Below are 24,540 nucleotides of genomic sequence, written 5' to 3' on the forward strand. Positions count from 1 at the left end.
TATTTGTTCCCCAATATGAAGAAATGGCTGGCGGGAAAAAGATTTTATTCAAACTAGGAGGTGATTGCAGAAACGAATGGCTATTTTTCAGACTTGGACAAATCCTATTATTCGGAAGGGATCAACAAACTAGAGCAGCGTTGGACGAAGTGTATAAGCCTAAAAGGAGACTATGTTGAAAAATAAAAAAGGTTTACCCCAAAAAATTAAGTAGTTTTTATTTTTGCACGGACTTTTCAAACGACCCTCGTAATATAGTAAATAAATATAATAAGTCTTTCCAAATTATATTTATCTATCTATTTAATTTTGTGTTTTAGAAATAACTTTTATTTATTTTTTAAATTTTATCTACATTAGTGTAATATTCCTTTTGTACAGACCCTGAAGGAGGTAGTAAAAATTACCAAAACGTTGGTATAGAGCAAACAAGTTGTTTTATTTAAGACCGCACCTCGATATTCACCAAAAAATCATTATATACAATACAATGTTTGTAAAACAATTATGTATAGTTTAAACAAATATCTTATACGTGTAAACATTAGTCGTTTTAATAATATTTCCTTTGTTGACATGATACTCGGTAAATGCATAATGCATTTTTTATCAGTGAACGTCGATGACTGAAGAGAGAAAGAGACACAGTGAGAGAGAGAGTGTGTATTAGTGTGTCTATGTGCTAGTAGCCATGGTGGGGATGCGTCGTGTTTGTTCTTGTCGGTTGGATACGTCAGAGGAGCAGCTGGCCAGTGAGAAGGTATAAAGCAGGGCATTTAAAACCGCCACAGTGGAACTCAAGAGTGTTCTTCTTCTTCTACTTCTTCTACGGCAGGAGTAGTACTAGTACTATATCCTTGGTACGATCAGAATCAGTTAGTGTTTTGTGTCTGTAGCTAACGCGAGCGATTATCGTCCTTTTCTCGTTCTCCTGTGTGTGTGTGTGTGTGTGTCTATCCGCTATCACCTACTTAAAACTCTACTTTCTACTTTTATCAAGAAATTGAATCGCTTCATCAATCGCCAGGTATGCGTCCTATTAGGATCATTTTATTTTTCTTAAATCTGTTGTGAGCACTCAGATGATTTTTTTTTCATGTAAGGAAACTTATGCTTACATGAATCAGTTGGTAAAACTGGGCATTACATTAAAATGACGTCTTAAAAGAAAGCCTATTTCCGCTCATACCCCAAAATTAATAATTCAACTAATTTCGCTAGAAAAATGAATTTTAAAAACATATTTTTAATTCAAAATTATAAAGTGAAAATACTTCCTAAAGTTGCACTTCCGGCAAAGTCCAGAAATATATATCAAATCGCTCCTTAAGTGTAATGCAACCAAATGGTACCTAAGAAGGAAGTCTTATCTATTTTCTCTGCCTAGAAGTGCGTCCTTAATTGAATATCCTGTGAAAAATCGGATTCAGTAAACTAGCATTTCCGGTAGGCTGGTTATTTTTTTTGAGCCCAAAAGAGTGATAATTTCCGTTATTTTTGAGGTAGATTTTAAATGGTTAAAACAATGACCTTTTTTTAGCCAACCTCTAGGCTAGAATTTCTACGTACGACTTGTTGTGCATCAACACTTTTATGACTCCAGTTATGGAGATATGTTCGCAAGCCTCTGTAGTGTTCAGGACCGCTTCAAGAACAGAGAGAGGCCTTCCACCTCTTTAATGGAACTAAGCCCAATTCTCAACATATGAAAAAACGAAAAAAAAATTCTAAAAATATCTTCAGATTTTTATCCATTATAGCCCGCATGCTTATTGAATTCCTGACCGGGGAAGACGTCACATCCTGTATTTATAAAGAAAACTCATAAAGTAACAGGATCTCCATGCTTGTTCTCCATAAGAGAAAGTGGAGATTTCATTCGCACTTGTACTTTCACGTACTGTGTGGATTAAGGAAATGATAAATGAACAATCTTGCCAACTTTTCCAAAGTGTGCTCCAAAGGGAAATATCAGTTTTGGAGAATACCCTGAGCCCTAAAGTGGGGTTTGTATGGTGTGAACACTCTAGGTTGAAAAAAAAACGGGAACTCACAGCTAGCTCAGATTTCCTGTTTCAGTTCCCTCCCACCCAGGGGTGATTTAGCGAACAATAGGTATCCCTCAATCACAGGGAGGTGTCCCTTTACAGAATTTTTTTGTTGATTGAGATTTACAAGATAACAGCTTCTCTAAACAGCCATAGCTCCTAGGGCTTTTATTGTGATCATTTCTCTGGAATGTTTTGACGCAGGATAGTTCAGGGAAAGACTGGGATAAGCATATGTTTACTCCATAATTTTTTTTTTGTTTTTTGACTCCCTGTTCTCGAATTTTTGAATATGAACAAAATAAAATAAAATTGTGTAAAAATTCACACCAGATTTTCTACAATTTATTAAATTTACTCGCAATTTAACTTAAACAATTTGCTTCCAAGGTCGACGTTAATTGAATATATTAAAAACTTATACATATTCAATGGGGGGGACTCCTCCAAAGAGAAACTTAATGTCCACACAACTTTCCCAGATTCCTTATAAACATCAACTTTCTTTAGATAAACTTGGCTGGAATAAGATTAGTCTTTGTTTGTGGATAAGATGTCCGTGTGAGAATGTTAGCCAGATGACTAAAGCAAAGCGTTACGATCGGCACAAATGTTCGATCTTTAGTTTGCGCCGGAAGTACTGGTGACAGGGGGCGGCTGCGAGGGAAGGAACTGACGGAGTGTCCCTAAAAAAAACCTAATTGTACCAGTAAGCCCTTTATATCCAGCACTGAGCGCCCAAAATGACCGCTCCTTCAAGGGGAATTGGGTTATCGTGGTATCCTCGAATAGTTAGTACAGTAGTTTTCCCTGAAATTGCTCCTTGAGGTTACGGCTCATTAGGGAGGTGACGGAAAGTCTACACGTTTAAGGATGCTTCATTTTAATGAGTATTAAGATCTATCACTTTACTTCTCAGCTTATGATTCATGAAAGTCTGCAATTTCAATTCAACTTAAGTACTTACAAAAGTTTTGCTTACAATGCTCCTAATTGTTTACCCACCAAACAATGAACCATTGGATCAGGGCTAAGTAGTAGTTGGAAGAAGCGAGGTCAGGGCTGCAAGTTCATACGAAGGTCGTCATCAATTGTGTATCGCAGTCTGAACAGCCAAGTGTTCCCCCTATGGAAGAAATTTTTTTCCCCTTTGACTTAAAGTGGGATAATTTATGACTAAATTCTGCTGCTATAATAGTGAATAGTTGTGAATGCCAAGTAATCAGTATTGAGTGACTAAAAGCATATGTTTATATTGAACAGTTCATTCAACTAGATGAAAGAAAAAAGACAAAATACTTTTTTGTTTACACCCAATTATCAAAGGAAATTAGTAATCATTGTTAGCTTTGTGTGAAATTGGTTAACATCCGATTTTCGGGGGGGAAATATCTAAACTTCCGTTGAAGTACCACTTCTTCCGTTCACTTCGAACTGGGTAGAAATCAGCTACAAATATTTATAAAAAATTGGAACTTTTTTTTTTAAAGAAAATTCGTTAGTACTTCCGGTAAAGGGCTTCCGGTTAAAGTAATTACACTTCCGTTACGTTGGAAATGTTAGCTTATATAATAGTTAGCCTAATCAGGCGCCACGGTAGCCGAGTGATTAAGAGACTAGACCCGCAATGCTAATATGTATTGTTGGTTTAGTGGGTTCGATTCCCCCGATCTAGGCCTTGGATTTTATTTAATGTCTAATATGAGAACTTTAATAGTTAAGAATGTTTGTTAGTCGCCTCCGACCACTACACCTAATTGGTAGTTGGACGTAAAGTCTGCCTGAAAAGATAGGCATTACTTTACTTTATAGTTAGCCTAATGTCCGCAGGGGCGTCACCAAAATTAGCCCTAATAACTATAACTGCCTCTGCGTAAATTTTTGGAAAATAAGTTCTTAAGATGTCCGACTGAATCGATCTATTAATTAGCAATCAATTAATTAGAATGTATGAAAAGAAAAGAAGATATTGTGACGTGGTGTTTGGGTAGAGACGCCCGGGTTGGTAGAGCAAGTGTTACGAACTGGTTGACTAGTAGGTCAGTGGGGCTCGGAACGCCGTTAGATCCGTCTTTGTCCCCCACTTCGCTGGTTCGAATGCCGGCCCCATCTAGATTTTTCTTTTCAATTCTTTTTTCTTTTTTGGTTTCTATTCTTCTGAGTGGCGATGAGATGCAGCGAAATGAATCACCTCCCCTCCATAAAACTCCACGGCCTGACAGATAAAGTTCACGCTACCAATAGAACGGACCTTTACGTAACTTTCTCTCTCTTATTTCAGCTGTATCCGGTAAGTCCTCAAGAATGGAATCCTTGAATTTACGGTGCCCACACTTAGTACGGGAAATCGGATGAGATTACCCTATAATTCCTCCAACCGGAAGTTAGAGAAAGTAAAAAAAATGAAATACGAATCCTAGAAAGTGTGTGTCTAGGTGGGTAATTAGTATTCTGCTGTGACGAATACCACCGACAAGGCTCTGGTCAGACCTCATCGTCCTGGTAGCCTCCTCTGTTCATTTCTAACCGACATACCGACATGCAGACGAAAAAAAACGTTTTCTGTCCAATCGAACAATACAAATGGTGTTTGGTGAAATTGGTTTGTGTTTGTTTAAAAAAGTTACTTTCACAAAGCGACAGGCCGCGACCTGCCGACAGACACAAACTGTCTCCTTTATCACTAAAAAGAAATTTTGTTTATTTTGTGGCCCTTTCTTAATCTATTTCTTGTATTATATATCTTTGGATTACATTAATTTTTTTTTTTTTTCTTTCTCAACTCCATTATCAAGGGAATTATTTCACCGGAAGTGTGCAAACAGTTTCTCAGAACGTAATCACACAGTAAATACCCCAAAAAAGGAAATCTATACGATACGTAGTTCAACTTACAAAGGATAATACTCGTATACAGTAAACAACAACAAACAACGTCACTAACATTGTGCTAATTATTACAAATTCACCATGAATGTTTGCAATAATTCACAAACATTAGCTTGCCAGCTGGGTCATGGTTGTTTTTGTCGGTTTTGTCACTAAAATTTTTGGAAGGTCATAACCTACTAGTGGTCTAGGTTAAGTAAAGGTAAAATGGAAATCGCATATATTTTCAGCTTAAGGGGGGCCTGGAGGGAATTTAATATCCCATTTCCCCGAATTAGGGGATGAAGCTGAGAGATTTTTGCTGTAAGAGGAAGATAAGTGGAAAATCTATTCAGGAAGTGGTCATATGTTTCGATGAATTTTGGACGCTAAAAGAAGAAGAATAAATATTTACGAGTATTATAATAAATCTATACATAAAATAAATATAGAAGAATAAATGTTTAAAACATTTCAATCTTCTTAACTAAGTGAAATAAAAGAAAAGTTAGGTGTGGAGGATTGGAATGCAGGGAAAAAAGGAGAGGAAAAACCTGCAGCTAGTGTAGAGAGTTAGAGTAGGATATGTTTTAGATCTTCTGTGTCTGTATGTTGTAGAAGGATCTGTAGGAGGCTAAGTCGCGGCGTAGTGGATTGGGATGGACAGTCTAGGATGGAAAGGAGTTTGAGCAGACGATTTTGGATATACCCGGGGAATAATGGACGCAGTCTCCGTGGAGTGAGTCAATTCTAGTGCGCCGTGGAGAGTCTGTTGCGCGAGTCTGAGAAATTTGTTTTACGTTGTCCTGAAGTTTCTTGATGTTACCTACTACAAGTCCAGGCTCCAGGCGGAGCAGCCGTAGAGCAATATCGGCCTAATGACTACTTTGTAGAGGAGGAGTTTGTTGGGCAAAGTCATTTTGGAGTCACGTGAGAGTATCAGTCGTGTAGTCCAGTGTGTCTGAGTTTACTTTGTCCTGTACGTACGTAGTGAAAGTTTGTTGTCCTAAAGTTAGCCCTAAGTACTTCACGTGGGTAGACCACGGAGTGAGAATGTTATTACATCTGATTTGTCGGTTAAAGGAGGGTCTGCGTTTGGTGAAGAGTATAGCGTTAGTCTTGTCGTGGTTAATTTTAATTTTCCATTTGCTGCAGAATTTTGTAAGTCTGTCTATTGCAAGAGTAACTCTGTTGGTTATGGTGTCCATTCTCCAAGATGACGTGTTTTTACACGGCCACGGTCATCAGCGTACAAGGCAAGGTTGACATGAGGAGATTTGGGTAGAGGAGGTGATAAACAGGATAGGACCTAGGATGGAACCTTGAGGAACGCCTGCTGCGATTGGATAGGGGTATGAGGAGGCAGGACTTTTGGACGCTAATTTGACGTCAAAAAACGGACACATTTCCGGTGGAAACATAATCGACAGCAATACTTCCTCTCATGGAGCTGTGGGTTCCTTCCTCCTGTTAACATTAACAGTTTACTGGACATGTACATACAACCAGGTTACCTAAGCACGATAAGGCATCAGGTAACAAGAAGGCTCCCAGCAATACGAGTATGTGGGCAGATATGAGACTACATATCTATACTTGGCCATCAAGTTTACCGGTTTCCAAGTACCCACGGTCTTGTCCTGTATGTACCCTCGTTACTTCTGTTATCTTGTTTGAATTAACTGGAAAGTGATGCTGACTATATTCACAAAATTTTGTTTATCTCACCTTTAATCATGATATCTACACACACACACAGATCATGGAAACTGAAATCTCATTCTAATAAAACTAGGAAAATATTATTTAAACTATTTTTTTTTAATTAAAAGGATTTAAAAGGTAACGAGTGAAGAAGGCTACATGCGGTCCTAGATAGGAAGAGCATTGGCTATTTCTACAGAGATGTTGCGAATCTCCCACAGCCTCCCACAGGAATTCTTTAACACCTAATAAATATTAATCAGGATTAAATGTGTACCCAGAATTCCAAACTTGAAGAAAATTGCCCCCACCGGATGTGCATCGTACTGAACAGAGTTCTAGCGTACTTAAGGAAACCGTACTTTCAACATGAACATGTTAAATGTAGACAATTTTTTTTTTTTTTTAAACAAATTCTGAGTTTCAAGTAAATTTAATTACGTCAAAAAAAGATTATCGTCATTAAATTTGAAAAAAAAAAAAAGTGTTCAATTCACTAATGTGGGTATTGATTAGGCGCGCGTTAGGGCGGCAGATGGCGCCAGAGGTTGGCGTGCTAGAACTGCGGGTCGCCGCGCTGAGGCCCTTGTTGTAGCCCCTGCTGTACTCAACCTTCTAACCTTCCTTCCTTCCTATTATTTAGGGCTTACTGTTACCTTACCTTCTTCCCTTGCTGCTCGTAAAAAAAAATCTCGTGCGTACTCACATAAAATTTTTCTCTTGATACCAATTAAAAGCAATACAAATTAATTAAATCTTCCAATCGATTACAAATTAACCATTAATGTTGAATTTTTTACTGGACTTAACGTTAGTTGTCGGTTGGGTTCGTTATATATCGCTAGCAGGGACGTAATCTGTTACTCGCACTACCAGCCACCTAACTGTGACGTCAAATTCGCAAATACGTTTTCAATTTATCGAAAATATATATATAATATATATTTTAATAATTGTTTAAAAAATAATAAGCAGAAGTGATTTTTATAGTATAAACGCATAGAATTTGGAAATTGTTTAAAAAATATAGGACAGGATTGCAATGCTTCTTCTCTTAACAAGTAAGAGAAAGTAAAAAATTAAAAAAAGTTAAACATATTGATCATGACGTCATAGGAAAAAAAGAAAGATATATAATTGGGATTTGGAGAAAGTGGCCAGCGTCTGTCCGTCTGTCTGTCGCAGTCTGTTAGCGAAGGTATTTGATAGCCTAATTCTTTGTACTTAACAAATAACGCACATCTGAACATACAGACACTTATGAGGTTAGCAACTTGCTACCTGTACATACAGTAGCTACTTATATGATACGTATCTGTGTAGGAGCTAGAATACACTATTTGGTACTCCTGTGTACTTTTTACTACTTACTTTGTAAATTAATAATAATAGTAATAATAATAATAATAAAAATATTTATACGTATAACGTATAAACGTAACGTATAACGTAAATTTATACGTATAACGATGAGCCACAGGTCGCCATTTGTACATTCAAATAATATACATCCACACATACGAGGCGTTTTTTAAGAAAGTACCGTTTTGAAATTTGGCCGCTGCAGTGCTGCGGTCAGCTTTTGGCGCATGCGCCCTGTTTGCTTACATCTGACAGAAAGAAACCACAGACGCTATTAGGGAAAAAACATTCGATCGTGTTTATGTTTGTTTGTTTTTTGAGTATTTAAAATTTGTGGATTGAGAATCCTTCAGACTTATGGAAATACGCGATGTGATTCTTTTTTTTTTTTATTTCTTTGTTTTGAGATCAGGGTGAAGTTAATGGAGAGAGTTAATGGAATGGGGTTTTCTGCTTTTAAAGATGGCCGCACGAATGTTCACGAAAGTTGACGAAATAAGTGTGAAATAGAACAGACCCTTTACGTTTTCATCGTGTGTCAAGAAGTGTCCTTTGTGGAATTATGGAACCGGACGCTTAAATTATCGGAAGTTGTGTTTCACCGGTGGGTACGCGGAAACTGTGTTGCCTGAGAGAGAGAGAGACGCACAAAACAAACCAGTTTAACCAGTGCGTTTTCTTTAGCGGTATCATATGATGGTTACTATACTGGGTCAGTGAAAAAGAAATAGGGAAAAAAATCAGAGCGTGAAAAGTTGAATTTTCCAGCGCAGCTGCCCACTTAAAGGGGGGCTTTTCATTTCTACAAAATAATTACACGAAGAATAGGTATTTCTTTAATTCTACAACTTTGTCAAGAATTGTGTGATTACGTATAATACTTGAAAGTGTAAACAAACAAAAAATGTCTTAAACGAATTGAATGAGGGCTCAAGGTCAACGTCGGCTAACTTAAGATATCGATGAATTGAATTCAAAGGATGCGATCGATTGATCGGAGGCCGTTGGCACAATTTCAATGTTTCAAAAAAAAAAAATAAATCGTCAATTAAATAGAGAAGTAGGGTGACGTATTATTCCAAAAATTTAGGCTTTGGTTGCTTAAATTTCCTTAATGAATTAGAAAAACCTTTAAAATGACCCAGTTTTCCTCCTATTTCCTTTAAAAAAAAAAATTGACATGGTTTAGTTTTTATTTTCGGCCAGTTATAGGGCAGCCGAAGAATCCTTGGTTACCCATTGTCCGCGTGATGACACTCCCTACTGAATGCCATACAGCTCGGCCCCCCTCCACTATACTGGAATTACCCCCACCACCCAAATATAGTCGTCCGTATTAATTGCTAATATTTTATGTCCCTAGTTCCATAAAGTATCCTGCGGCTACAAGTAATTGCAAGTGCTTATGGTATATTTTGTTTCCGTTTCCAAATCTGTTCTGAAATCACCTACCTAGACCTCGTCTTCATCAAGTGATCAATTTAGGAGATTTCATTGATTGACTTGATCGTTGATTGTAAGTCTCTATTTGTAAAAATTTCTAAACTTGTACTTTTTAATGAAACAGTTAAGCTTCTTAAAATGATCTAAAAAAAAATGAAGAAGTGTGTCTTATCTGCAATTTGTCCAGTAGTTAATATATTTTTTTTAAAAAATGGTGTAATGTTTTCAAGACCCAGAACTCCACTTACATTCAATTTTAAGAAAAAGAAAAATTCATAAACTATTCATTTCAAATTTCTTTCTAAATAAGCTAATAAAATTTGTTTACTTTGTCCGCAGGTTCCTTCATTAAAACAAGGAGAAGGAGGATTTGGTGGACAAGGAACAACAAGAACGAAAGAGAATCACGGATATCCAAAAGAAAGAAAAGATTAGATAATTCTGCCCAGCTGGTATGGTGAAAGAAAACATGAATGATGGAGAAAGAATTGGCATCAGCTAGTAGAGATCGGCTCGCCCGCTATCGCAACCAAATTGCTAAATTAATTAAATGACAAAACGGAAATACAGAAAAAAGAAAGAAAGTCACAATCGGAAACTTAACACAAAGGAAACAAAGAGCAAGACATTAGTGTTATAATAAAAACAAATTATTATTATTAATTTATATTTAAAAATTTGTATTACAGTGCACTGCCAATTTAAAATACAAGAGAGAATACAAAAAAAAAAAAAAAATTTTATATATATATATGATAACGCAAAGATATCGCGAAAACGATACGGGAAAAGTGGAGATACGAAATCATATACATTATATTAGTAATAAATTTAATACAAACCAAAAAAAAGGAAAAGTTGTAAAAAAACAACAAAAACAAATGAATTTTCTTTTTAATTTTCTTTTATTTTTTAGTGGAAATTCTAGTAGTGAAAAGTGTTAGAAAATTGTTCGAATGTGTCCAGTGAGGCTTTAATCGTTCAATTTCCTCGCGTGATATTCTGTGCGAACTGAATTTTCCGTTTTGTTTTTTTGTTTTCTCTTTTAAGGACGCGTTCAGTTCGATTAGTTTTTCTTTCGAAAGGGAATATTCAGTTTATTTAAATAAATAAATGATTAATTATTCTAGAAATTTTCTTTAATTTTCTTTATTTATTTTTTGAACGAGAAAACTTTTGAAATAATAAACAGAAAAAGAAAAAGTGCGCGAAAGATTGCTTAGCGATTGTTTTCTGCAATGACGTCAACCTATTCAGCTGATTATCAGCCAGTGTCTGAATTTTTTACCGGCCGTTCGGTGTTCGTGACCGGCGGCACAGGCTTCATGGGCAAAGTCTTAGTGGAGAAGTTGTTACGATCATGTCCAGGCGTGAAGAATATCTACCTGTTGATGCGACCGAAGAAAGGCCAAGATGTGAACACTAGGTTGGCTGAACTGTTAAACGCCCCGGTGAGTAGATTTACCTATTTTTTTATATATTTTTTTTTTTTTTTCAAATTTCACTATCAGTTTTGTTTCTTATTCAGTAACCATTTTAAGAAAGTTCAACCAAAAATAGATCGATCGATAATGCATGGAGACGGTTAAGTTATAGTTTCGTAAAATGACGTTTTGGAGCTTAATATCTTAAGCATTAAATGGAAGAAGCATTACGTCACAGAATCCTACTTGAGTCATTATTTAAGAAACAGAAACCAATGGGTACAACCTTTTTTCGTATTATTTTCAACCTTAATATAAAAAAATCAGTCTAATTTTAGTACTACCAATTAGGGCGGGTGTTGGTCTAGTGGTGAAGAGCGTGGCTTTGTGTGTCGAAGATCGCCGGTTCGAATCCCGCGTGAGACTACTTTTTATTTGTTGCAAAAAATTGTTTACAGCAAAGTACGAGCTCCCGTCCCCGTCCACGACACCTAAATTGGTAGTTGGACGTTAAGCTTCACCTGAAAAACTAGGCGATTATTTTACTTTTACAGTGCTACCACTTACAGAGAAAATAATTAAATATCCCAGATCGAAGAAAATTATTCTATAGGAAAGGCTACTTTGAATTGTGATTTTTTTGTTTGTTTACGTTTTCCCGAAAATAATTCCATCTTATTTCTTGCAACTCCTTTATGCTTAATCTACGCAAAAAGCTGTTTAACTGTATGACTAGGAAATTAGTTTAAGGGTAATAATAAAGCAGGGATACATTCTCTCTTAAGTTAGATGTTCTAAAAAAAAATTTGTGGCATTAAATATAATTGAATATTGAATTAAAATTCAGAGTTTGAACCATTAGATTTTTGTAGTAACAGGAAGTCGTGCGAGTGTCCGTGCCAGAACTTCCAAAAGTCCGACAACTACTTTTTAAGCAATTTTAAGTTTAAATCAAGCATGAGATAAGGTTAGGTACTTTTCAAGCAAACAGTGGTTATGCTAAACCTGCATGACAAGAATGTAGTGTTGTAGAATTTTTCTGTCTGTCTGTGTAGTTTTTACTTAATATTTATACGTTTACTTTGAACGTATAAAGAAATTCGCTGGTTTGGTTTCGAGAAAATCGTGGAAAACTTCAAACTGGAGATGATCACTCACTCGACTTTCTTTTATCGCAATTTATGTATCTAATTAATTCTTGTAATTAATGTTAAGATAGGTAAGACGTTCATTGCATTAAAGTCGCACGTTAGAGGAAAAATCTTGCATCCCTTTTCCCAGAACGTTCTTAATTGAATTTTCCTGGTAAATATTTGCAATAAAAGTTGCAATTAGTGCGCCATTTTTATGTAAAATCGCAGGAAATACCAATTAACTAGAACTTTATTTTCGAAGAGGGGGTACAGTTGAGTTTGTTCTTCGATAGTGTACAGTCTGGTCTCGTGGAAGCACTAAAATCTCTTTTTTTCTCGTTTATTTAATTATAATCAATGCACTATTGCATTGTAAGCCACAGGAATAGTAATACATAATGTCTGCAACACACCCAGAGTGGAGATGTTACCCGGAGGGAACACGCCAACATATATTTCAATTCTGTTAACCAGGAGTGTTATCTGGAAAGAAGATGTTGTATCTTTGGAAGAGGAAGGAATGTCTAGGTCTATGGGAATTGGTATGATTGGCGAAGAATTCTAGACTGCAAGTACTGACTTCTTTGGAGGTTGTTGTAGCCTTTAGTTTAACCTCATTAGGATGTTCCATTATTTATTGGTTACTGATGATTCTGTGGACCTAAGACGACACCCCAAAAGTGTCGTTTCATTTTTTTTTTGTTTTTAAGAGGCCAGCTAATATTTTGTATAAAGTTTGTGCGGAGAACACTGTCTGATGCTTCCGATGTCATTGGCCTAGACGAGCTTTAATAAATACTCTCACCCGTCTTTTGTTGTCCAGAGAGAGCTTTGATCTGTTGCCTGGGTAGTCATTCCAGTTTTTTTCCGGAAGCGTCTGTTGAGTTCTAATTCTCTTTAGTAAGTCTTCTGTCAAATAAAGAGCCCAAGGTTTCAGTTATCAAATTTGAATACGGCGATTTTCTCCGAGTTATGGTAAATATAAACCAATTTTCAAATTCTCATTTCTTTGTATTTCACGGGGCCTCCAAAAGGATGTTGCAGGTGTAAATTCAAATTCGAAAACTGCACGAGTAAAAATCTATACAAAGTGGAAAATTCCCAACGTGAAATGCAAACTTCCGTTCTGATCTGATTGCGATGGAGGATCCCAAACAAATTATAAGATTTGAGGCTTACTGTTTGCAAAGCTTGCAATCTTAAAAACTACTTCCGGCTACTACTAGCAGCAGCAGTAAGGTCTAGTAAAACGAGACATAAAAGATTTTCAGATCTTGTGATAGTAGAGGCTGCAAAAGTGGGTGTGGCATTGGGACAGTGGGTGTAGACAGAAAACACCCCGGGTTCTCGGCAGTGCTGCAGTCTGGCGGCCTACTGCTGAAACTAGGCCTCATTCAGCAACCCTACCGGCTCATCTTCATTGATAAACAACACACCTTCTTCACAAATTATTAATCAAGCAGATTGAGTCTTGATATTTTCTTACAATCGCCAAGACTCTTTAGCATAAACTTTTCCTCTAGATTTTTCTTTAGTTGACCCTCATAAAAGGAAACGTGGGTGACCTGACGCCTCAGATTTCCAGAATCCGCTCAGTTTTCAAGGACGAAGTTAGGCGATAACTCCAGGAGTAACCAATCACTCATGCGACTTCTTTTTACCGCAATGCACAATAATGAAACTCTCTTGTAGCTTGCGTCTTCATGCAAGAAGAAATACTTGAATAGAATATTGCTACAAATTCATCACTAGATTCTCTGTAAAGAAAACTCGAATCAGTCGTATTTCTGGGTCTTCCAGAATCTTCCACTTCGGAAGAAATTTTGTAGTAATAATTATTTTACAGCCGTTGGAAAGTATTTAAATGGGTAAACTTCAGAGAAGGAACTTTATCTCTTACTTTTCAAAATTGATAACCGAAACTATCTGTTCAATTAACTGCCCACTTCCGGTATGGGCAACAACCTGTTTTTTTTCATGTTTAGAAATTCAGTTAGTTATTTTCTAATTAAGTTGTGGAAGTGATAAGGCGGCCCTACGTCACACTGAAAAAGCACTTTGGTGGGGAGAGTCCGTTGCTCTCAATCAATTTTCCTTAAATGAATTTCCGCAAATGAAAAGTTGTAGCATTTGTGCTTTACTTGTTTTCCGGAACAATTCACTAAAAAAAAAGTCAGATCAAGAAAGCAAGCACTTCCCAGTCTTGATTCTTCTTCCAAAAGCTAACCTTGTCACTAACAGCTCTGGAGGTTATCGTGGTGGTGCCTGTGAAAACATGAAAGATTAATACCTTTTAATTGAATAAAGGGCAACAAATGGTCCATTTTAAGAATCATTAAGTGAAATTTTTGTAGTACTAGACCTGGTGATAATCTTAGTAATAATAAAAAAAATATGTTCCCACGCGGAGGTCCCGGGTTCGAATCCAGCAGCTGACCCTTAGATTTTCTCTTCCTAGGAGCTTCTTACAGCTCACTGTCCAGTGATGGACAGTGTTGACTGTTACGGGAGAAAACTGTCCGGAGGCCGACAGTGCACACTGAAAAAAGCTCCGGGCGTCAATAACCTTAGATGTTGACGCGCCTTAAAATAATTTTAAAAAAAAATAAAAAATATGTTTTTTAAAAATGCCAAGTTTAACAGAATGTAGAAAGTGGCCAGACTCTACAGGCTTGTAGGTAGAGAAAGTTATCTTTAAAAAAACGTGTAGAATAGTGATTATCACCTGTCCAAATTCTTATCGCTGCTAATGAAGCACTCACCTTGAACCACTTATCGCCGCCGGTTTATTGGTGCCGCCATAGTTGTAAATTTTTGGTCGTCTTAACAAAAATATTGTTTTGTGTATATAATTTGGTTTTCATTGTTTTTCCCAAAGAATTTTCTTCTTTACCTTGTGGTTTGCTTTTCGTGCTATTTTTGAAAGTTTACAAAATTACATTCTTAGTTTCTTAGATCCTGTGCTCCCTCTCCTGAATGAATCACATTTCCTGTAAATCGATTAAACAGGAAACTTTGTTTTCAAGGATCTAAATCGAATTTTTATAAAATTGGTCTCATCAAAATACCCCTCCTCCCAAAATTAAAGAAAAAAGGAAAAACCTCGTAAAACGTAGAATGGCTGTTCTGTCCAAAAGCTGCGAGTAAAGTTGAAATAACAATTCATGAACTTTGCAGGATGTTCAAGTTCTTTGAGCATCCGTGCAGGACAGAACAAGGGACAAACGCACGAAAATAACACGAGACTAAAAATCGTTAAAATAAACACTTTTTTCGTACACAGAAAATCTACAGAAAGGATAACTATGAAAATATAAGAAAACTGAAAATACGCACGATCGCTGTACTTCCTTTTATTATGGAGTAAGTGAAAGTAAAGAATCTGGACGATTCACATGACTTGTTCTTACAATAAAAGAAAATTAAATTTCTTAATACGTATATACAAATTTTGCACTAAAATGATTTCAATATTAAAGCTTGTTTAATACAAATATAATATTGCAGAAAGCGTGACGTCATGGATTCCTCATTAAAATCAATATTTCCAGTAGAAAACATTTTAAATGAAAGTTTTAGGATAAGGAACATTTCCTTTCAAATTCGAAGGAAACCTTTGGCGAAATTTACAGATAACTTCGAATCATTCTGTACAGCTTACTTCCGGTTGTCTATTATCGTAATTTTGTCAGTTTTTTAAAGATTTTTTTTCTAGCAAAATTTTCAAAAGAAAATTTATTACCAATTGAATTCGAGTTCGAATAAAATGTATTTGTTGATGAATTTTCGAGTGTTCACATCAAAATATTTTCGAAAAGCTCTTTTTTAGGGTGTTCTTAATACTTCGCTCTTTGTTTGTTCACCGTTAATAAAAGGCTGAGAAAAAATTAAATAATAAAATAAAAAAAATGTTAATATTACAACGCCTGTTTTTTAGATAAAGTGTAGGGGGGTGGGGAAAGAAACCTTTCTGATGTTTTGAGAAAATTTTTTCCAAGAGAAAATGAAATACGTACCTGAAGTAAAATATTAAATAAAATTATCTAGTTTTGAAAAAAAATGGGAGGTTACAATTGCGGTTTAAATCTTGAGAGAAATTGTGTTCCGTCAAAGTTTAATTTGATCGCCTATAATATTTAATTCTTCAGTTGTGGCATGAATACCTTTTAGCAGGTTTTCGTGGAGTGTAGTTTCAGAATATTGTACGGTTTTCATCGATATGGCTGGGCCTGGATTGACGTCCGGTGTCAAGCCCTCTTACAAGGGCACGATGGTTGGACTTTGCGACAAGAAGGAGAAGAAGGATGATCGTATTGTAACAAGAGACTGGATGGAAGAGAAGGATCTACTCCAAGTTCTGTGGGATGGTAAACTTCTTTGGCGACATTGCTCCCCCCCCCCCCACCCCGAGCATTAATAACAATAAGCTGAAATATCCTGTAAATCCAAATTGTGTTAATGAAATTTTTTTTTTCCCCGACTTTTGTTTACAGTTGTTCCAGAAGCTGAAGGTTGAACGGGAAAACGATCTTCAGAAAATTGTACCAATCCAGGGTGACATCACCGAACCAGAGCTGGGAATCAGCCAGGCGGACCAAAGACTGTTGGCCGAAACTGTGTCCATTGTGTTCCATTCTGCTGCTACCGTCAAGTTTGACGAGGCGCTCAAACTGTCTGTCACCATCAACATGTTAGGAACTAAACGCCTAGTACACCTCTGTCACTCTATGATGAACTTGGAGGTTAGTAGAAAGTTTTTTTGTATCCATAGAGAGTGTGTGAGTGGCTTTGTTTGACCACCCTTGGCCCGCAAGGAGGATGAGGTCGAATCAGGGACCTTTAAGATCTTTAAGTAGACTTAGGTTACCCGTACCGCAGAAATGCTTTTTAGGTAGGCGTCTCCGGGCTGATTTAAGTTGGCGTCTCGCCGACTGGATCTCCGCACAATCCAGTCAAAGAGTCTATAGGTTTTGGAGCTGTAACTGTGTTTTGGGCGATGCCCAGTCCCGCCGCTGCCAATAGAACATGACGAACAAGATCAAGCTTATCCTTATTCTGTACCTTTCATCGAAAAGGGACACAACAAGTGATCCATACAAAACTAAGTTTAAAGCAGGTGTTGGTGTAGTGATTACGAAGCGTGTGGGAGAAGTTCGAATACCGCGTGTTGCTACTTTTTATTGGTTAGGAAACAAATGTTTACAGCCTTCCGCCTCCGTCCACGACGCCTAATTGGTAGTTGAATGCTAAGCCCCGCCTTAAAAAAAAAAAAAAAAAAAAAAAAAATAGGCGGTTACTTCTTTACTTTCAGTGTAATGTCCAGTTTCGTGAGTTCGAACACAGAGAGTAGTCGGGCGCGTTGGCACACCTGATTTCTTTGCACGCCATCTGGTGAATATTTCGACAGATAGACAGACAGAACTGAGCACGTACTGTGAGAATGGCGGCCGAGCACACAATGGCGGCGCTGATAGGCGGTCCGAAAGGAAGCTGTAAAGTTGGCCAGAACACAAATAGAGCTGCAGGAGTCTCCCTAGCTCTCCCTCTCTTTTGAAGGGTTGCTGTCCCCGGGGGTGGCTGTCACACCATCGTACTATTCTTTTTCCACAACCAATGTTTTTCCTTATTTACGTGCGATGAGCAAGTTTTGTAACCTCGCAGGGTTTGTTTTTTTTTTATGGGCGATCATCAGAAATGTTCATTTTAAAAAGTTTCCGAGCTCGAAAAGGGGTTTCTACAAAATGTGCTTGAGTATGAGTGAGTGGTCAGCGTAATCTAAAAACTGCTTTAGATTCTTGGGTGAAGTTGAGCTCTTCTCGTAAGTCCGACGTCAGTACTTTGAACAATTCTAACTAGAACGGATTGTGGATATTTTCTGTAGCTAAGCAGTTAACAACAGGATTCAAGTGAAGTTAGGACTTAAGTATTCTCGGAGTATCGCTTAGGAGTGGAAAGGTAATATTGATTTATTAGGATCCTAATAATTGATTTATTAGCTTTGACGTCAATAAGGAGGAAGTGAGCAGCATACTAAAGTCAACTTTTTAGTACAAGTGCTAAGTTTTAAGAAAATGTAATTTTGTAAATTGCAGTAAGGAAAAGCCGCGTAAGTTTTACAAACTATTGAGAAGAAAATTTTGACAGATTTTTCTGGGTGAAAGCTAAATTTGTAAACGCCAGCATGACCGGTAATCTTACTTTCATCTGGTGTAAAGGAAAGCAAATGAGTTTGAATAGCGTTGTAAAAAAGATGTACGTAGAGATGGTTTGCCATGAATGAAGTGGTTCGTAGTGAAGCCCATTCAAGTTGGGACAGCCACCGAGTGCAGTGAATGTAGGCGGTGCACAGACTCTCTCTGTGTTAGTCTCACCTTTAACCTTTTCTCTTTTAAATATAACCGCAGCAAAGACTCTCCTCCCCAAGCATTCCTACCCCTGTTGGTCCGCCATTCTTGCTGAGTTCATGGGATAAGTTAGGAAAGGATCGCAGTTCAAGGTTGATTATCTTTTTGGATCACTGGAATCTTTATTTTTTTTAAAAAAAAACAAAAAAAAACCCAGGTTAATAATGATACTACCCATGATGTGATTACTATCAGTTAGGCTTTCCTGGAAGAGTTCTCAGCTTGTTCAGTCTCAACTTTTTATTTAAACCCAGCCTGGACTCAATTGAGCCAGAATAGAATAGATTAAATTAGGACGGCCTCACTCTCCAGAGGCCTAATTAAGGCCTACGCCACCGCGACCCCTATGGATCTATTGTGGCTCCCCGTCTTTAGAGCTCACCCTCCAGACCCGTCCACGTAATCAGACTCTTAATTCTGGAGAGTGGCTCCTGGGCAATTGAGCCAGACTCTAGAATTTTGCGCTGAATGTGGCCTCTGGAAAGACTTGCTTAAAGAAAGATAGAAACAGAAATAAATTGGGAAAATCTAATTTGCTTGAGACTCGTGATTTAAGCACTCTTAAAAACAATAAAATCGAGTGCTATTGGGTAGGATGGTACGTTACCTAAAGCTACATCCGTTGGCCTACATCCTATTGTGGCGCTGAGTGTGTGTGAGAATGTGCAAGGAGGAAGTTAAAGTTTGCCTATGGATACCCTAAACCCCACTTGTTTGCAACCATACCAAAAAAAAATCGTTTACTGTGCGTTTTAAGAGGTAATATATTTTTGTTTGTATTGTTTGGCCGGGATAACCGAAGGATTTGCCAAGAACCTTACAGAAATGCGTAGCCAACTTCCCTACCAAAGATTTAAAATATCACTTTTCATTATAAAAACAATTAATCTTGCGAAAATTTTTGCAGGCTCTAATCCATGTATCTACCGCCTACTGTAATTGTGATCGATTGGAAGTTAAGGAGGAGATTTACCCACCGCCGTATGATCCTGAGCACATCATACAAGCCATGGAATGGATGGACGATGAGTTAATCCAAACTCTCACACCCAAGTAAGGATTTAATGTTTTTTTTTGAGCTGAAAACTCACTTGCTGATAATCCATAAAAATCCCTTCTTTTTGGCCGAAAAAAAACAACTAAATTTTGTGATGATTTCAGATTGATTGGGGACCGCCCTAATACCTACACATTTACGAAAGCACTGACGGAGCATATGCTATTAAAGGAAAGCGGCAATCTACCTGTAGCGATAGTCCGGCCATCTATAGGTGAGTTAATAAAGCAGGAAAAGGGCGTGGCCTTTCCACGAATCGCTGGTTACTTTCTCGTTCTCTACTGGGAGAAACGAGCAGATGGTGCCCTAGAAGGTTTATTACAGTTATAGATCTTGAACGTTTAAATGAAACATATGTTTTGGAAATTTCTATTAAAAGCACTTCTAGAATAGGGGGGTTAAGCATCCCTCTAAAGTGCCGAAGTTAAGTTACTGCATTACCACCTGCATTGATATAAATGTGGTACTGAAATTCTAAATTTGAAAATCAGCTGGACGGAAGTGCCATTTTACTGGAAAAGGTTTTTATCGGACAGACATTTTGACATTTTCTCGCAAAATCCTGCGATTCAAACTTAGAAATCTACAACCAATACTGGCAACATTTGCGACTCAAAAGTTTGGAGTTTGAAGGGGATTCGGGTGTTGAAACTTTGAGCAAAGTTGTAAAAGACAGTCGTGTGAGTGACATCCCAAATTTTTGGCGTCACTTTGGGTACTTTGTCAAACGTTTTCCCAATGAGTAGATTCCATCCTCTAAAGTACGCTAAATAAATCTTCTACGGCTACTAACACTTCTTCATCTAACTCAACACATTTCCAGCCGCAACCTCCTTTAGAATTTGGGAATCGCTGGAAATAAGAGGTTGTATTTCCGCTGGAAACGATTATAAGATTTCCTCTTCATCAGCTAATCATTGACGTGTTCCACACCGGATTTTATGGACGATTAGAAAAAGATTGGGTGAAATGCATTGCGTTATTGTTCGCAGTAATATCGTCGGTAAAGGAGCCAATGGCCGGATGGGTGGACAACTGGAACGGCCCGACAGGAATAATAGCCGCGGCTGGCAAAGGTTTTTTCCGATCGATGCTGTGTCACGAAGACAAGATCGCCGATCTGGTGCCAGTGGATATTGTCATCAACCTCATGATCTGTGCAGCTTGGAGGACCGCAACAGCCAAGTATTTTTTTTTTTGTCACATTCGTGTTTTACAAATTTGGTTTTCTTCTGATTGGAATCTTAATTAATGCCGACCTTGTTCTTGTTTCTTTTACAGGCCTAACGGTATAGTGGTTTACAATTGTTGTACTGGACAGAAAGCGCCTATTACGTGGAGAGAATTTGTACGCCAGTGTTTCCTGTCGATGAGGAAACATCCTTTGGGCGATCTCATGTGGTATCCGGACGGCTCGTGCCGGTCCAATCACTTTGTCAACTCGTTATGTAAATACACGATGCACTTCCTGCCGGCCTACATTATAGACGCTGTTAGTTGGATGGCTGGCAAGAAACCCATGTAAGTAGTATTGGTCTTAGAGAATTCAATTCAGCTCAGAGTTTCTATTCCGATGATTTTTAGATTTTGAAGGCAGCAGGTCACACAAGAAAGTAGCAGACTTCTAAACTTTAACCTGAAGTTCTCCTAGAGCTTCTCCTAGAATCTGCTGGAATCATTATGTCCTGCTCAATGAGGTCCTATTTTTGTCCCATCTGAAATACCAATACTTTTCCTTGGACTGCTCCTTCTTTGTAAGGGATTCTAAGAAAGGTTCCGGTCAGAGATGGTAATTGTTGCGGACCTGGGCAATGAGCTCTGGAGCGCATTCCTTATCAACTCAGCCCTGGAGAACCCTTTCAAGCTTCTCTGAGAGTTGCTTCCACTTGGCCTAGATTACTGATCTGATCAGCGACTATTAGTAAAGACTTGAGCTCCACCATTTCTCGCAAGAAACTAAACTACTCTCCAACTGGATGCCATAATCCTTAAGTTTTGTACTATTACTATTACCAAATTTAAAATATGTAATAACCAAAATTTCTAAACATATTTCAGAATGGTTCGGGTGCAAAACAAATTAGACAAAGCTGCCACCTGTTTAACATACTTTTCAACGAGGCAGTGGAAGTTCATGGATGAGAATGCTTTAACTTTATATTCAATGCTATCACTGCAAGACAGAATAACCTATCCGTTTGATGTTAGACAAATTAATTGGCCAGCTTATCTAGAAGATTACATCTTGGGCATTAGGCAATTTATATTTAAGGAACCGCCTAGTAGTATACCAAAAGCAAGGAAACAGCTTTCAAAGTAAGTTGTTTTTTTTTAAATATAATTTTTTTTTGTTGATTTTTGTTGATTAAATTTAACTACTCAAATCATTTTACATTGTATGGTAGTTTAAAAAAACAGTCTGAGAATCTGTCTGAGAGTCCTGAAGCAAGAAATGTTATGTAGTTCTGAATTTCCACCTTCGACTAAAATTTACCCTGTTGATGTGTAGTTGGCTCAAGCAAAACAAGAACAGCTCGAAAGTGTATTGACCTTTCTCAAAATTTTGAATTTCGAAAGGTCAATTTTGTCAAATAGTTATGGTAAAAAAAAAGACTGTGGAATTGTCAATGGCTTTTTTTTTTGGCTATAATTTTTGCTTTCTTTTATTTTTGTAATTGTGCAGATATCGATTTTGAGCTCCCCTAAATGTGGAGAAGTGCTTTTATCAGCTGGTATCCACCACCGTAACCCTAACAACGAAAAAACTGCAAAAAAAACAAACTCAAATTGAGATCTCTGTAAAGTTCACAAACACACCCACACAAATAGTTTTATAGCTTTTCTTTCGTTTATCATTTTTCTATGAAAATTCCTTTTTAGAACAGTTCTCGTAGTGAGATTAGGGGTAAGCTTTGCTGTAAGGTTACCCATCTGTTTAAAGTGGTAAGGCAGGCATTGGACCCATATCCGTATATATTATGAAAATCTATTTCATCATGTTACGCGGTTTAAAGATTTAAATGTCATAAATCAAGACAAGCTGTTTGTTGCAAGAAGTAGGTACATGGCAGTACACCTTATTCTGGAGGATGATGTGGAGCAAAAGCAGCACTGGAAGTGCTATCACGCTAACTCCTAGATAGATTAAAAGATAAGCTAATGAAGTAACCTTGGTTTATGGCAGTACCCAGCATGAGGAATAATTTAAACTTAATGATGAGTATTGCTGTGGATTCACTGTTTTCTTTTTAATGGTGAACGCTCTCTAATTGTTCTATTCGTTCCAGTCTCTAGCTTTTATAAAATATTGCGACTGTAGTAAAGTGCGGTTACAACCTGGCACAATATTGGTAAGAGTTAGCTATGTCTTAAATGTTCGGAATTAGAAGTAAATTAGTTTTGTTTAGACCTTGAGAATAGTAGTATGAAAAAGTCATGTCAGTGTCATACCAGATTTTTATTTTACAATAATAATCAATTTTTGTTCTTTATTTATTGAATTAATTGATTAATTATTATCCATGAACTTTGTTACAGATTTTATTACTTACATCGAATTACACAAGTCCTGTTCGTGTTAATGATCTGGCGCTTCGTGATGCTGCGATCGGCCACCGCACGCAGATATTGGTACTTCATCCTTGATTTGGTATTTCGTCTAGCACGCTTGCTGCCCATCTTATGAAAAATCTGTACCAGTCACAGCTCAAAAATAAATTAATAATAAAAAAAAAAATTATAAAAATGAAAAAAAATACAAAAAAAAAATTTATACTTAGCGCTAAATAAGTTTTCCTTTTTAATAAATAATAAATTAGAGAGTTTTTTTGTTTTTTTACCATATTTAAATAAAATTGAAGTAAAAAAAAAAATAATAAAGTTAATTTTTGTCTGTAATAGTTTTTATAATTTTATTTCGCAGAGCCTGTTAATAAATATTTATTAAAAATAATTAAAAAAGTGTAATTAATTAAATACAAAAAAAAATAGAGCGTTAACTATTAAAAAAGAAAAATTAAAAAGGAGAAATTCCAGATTGATTTTTAATTGTTTCGGCGAGCAAAAAGAGAAATATTGTATGGTTCTTCTCCTGAACAATTGTTTGAATTTTTTATTTTATTATTACTTTTTTTAAAAATAATATTTAACATAGAAGTACTAAAATGATTCTAAGTCTAATTCAAACATTTTTTATTGTACAATGTTTTAAATTTAAACGAACTATACTTCTTAGTAAAACAGATACAGTTTTTTTTTAACAGATCTGATCGTAATCTGACTTCAATTTTAGTTCACATCTTTATTGAACAAGACTTGTACACACTCAAATGTGGCATCGCGGTAGGCTCTACAACATTTTTCAGCGTTAATTCCCACGATGGCCCCTCTGAAATAGCGTAGACAATTTTATTTTTAATCTGTACGAAAACTAAGTCTCTCTATAGTTAATACAATGGTTAGGAACACCATTTTAGGATCTGGTACTTTGCGGTTTCTTGCGGTGTGGTGAATTCTTCAACAGCCTGAAGGATATACTTTTTGTGGCCAAGTCTTGAAGAATTATCTTCCTATTAAGAGGGATACCAGTAGATTAGGATTATCATTCCCTGGCGCCTAATCACCCACTTCTTCCCTCTAAAAAGGAAGCCTATATACTCCTACACCACTTGGCTGAGACTTGTATAGTTCACGCCTCTTCAAACCAATCTTATTCAGAAAAGCGACTTATTCCGAGTACGTTCACGTGGTACCTTGAAGACATAGTCACTCCTAAGCCCATACAAATCTTCGGCATGAATCGCATGACTCATAGATTTGAACTGAGCCAGAGTTCGCTCTGGTGGGTTTGTTGAATCCACATAAATCCATTTCCCCCATCACTGGAACTTTGTCGCTGTGTGTGTGTGTGTGTGTGTGTGTACGAGCCTTCAAAAATGTAAATTATGGAAACCCTTTTCAAAAAAGTAGGATTGGTCCTAGAAGAGCAAAGAGATAAAAATGTGCCAACTCTGCTGGCTGGCATTAGGATGTGTAGGATCGATCTTTGCCCTGGCCAAACATCCAGAGAGATCGGTATAGATAGTTAACAATAAACAT

The 24,540-nt window shown here is 37.0% G+C and overlaps 1 protein-coding gene across 4 annotated transcripts in view; it reads left to right on the forward strand.

The window, feature by feature from the left end:
* The window catches only part of LOC141448354 (putative fatty acyl-CoA reductase CG5065), a 70,323-nt gene extending 47,063 nt beyond the window's left edge, over positions 1 to 23,260 (forward strand). For 2 of the 4 annotated variants that reach the window (XM_074116695.1, XM_074116696.1), the window contains exons 2-9: positions 9,765 to 10,876; positions 16,476 to 16,724; positions 19,294 to 19,439; positions 19,548 to 19,657; positions 20,436 to 20,628; positions 20,725 to 20,964; positions 21,502 to 21,759; positions 22,981 to 23,260. In XM_074116695.1, the coding sequence (XP_073972796.1) occupies positions 10,664 to 10,876; positions 16,476 to 16,724; positions 19,294 to 19,439; positions 19,548 to 19,657; positions 20,436 to 20,628; positions 20,725 to 20,964; positions 21,502 to 21,759; positions 22,981 to 23,128 (1,557 nt within the window). In that variant the 5' untranslated portion in view covers positions 9,765 to 10,663 and the 3' untranslated portion in view covers positions 23,129 to 23,260. Of the gene's footprint in view, positions 1 to 793; positions 1,028 to 9,294; positions 9,499 to 9,764; positions 10,877 to 16,475; positions 16,725 to 19,293; positions 19,440 to 19,547; positions 19,658 to 20,435; positions 20,629 to 20,724; positions 20,965 to 21,501; positions 21,760 to 22,980 lie in introns of those variants that run through there. The other 2 variants (XM_074116698.1, XM_074116697.1) reach the window with 2 other exon arrangements.
* Positions 23,261 to 24,540: the final 1,280 nt, after the last annotated feature.

Source organism: Rhodnius prolixus, unplaced genomic scaffold (genome assembly GCF_049639745.1).
Source record: "Rhodnius prolixus isolate KJV_2025 unplaced genomic scaffold, Rpr scaffold_19, whole genome shotgun sequence".
In the NCBI taxonomy this organism is placed as follows: domain Eukaryota; kingdom Metazoa; phylum Arthropoda; class Insecta; order Hemiptera; family Reduviidae; genus Rhodnius; species Rhodnius prolixus.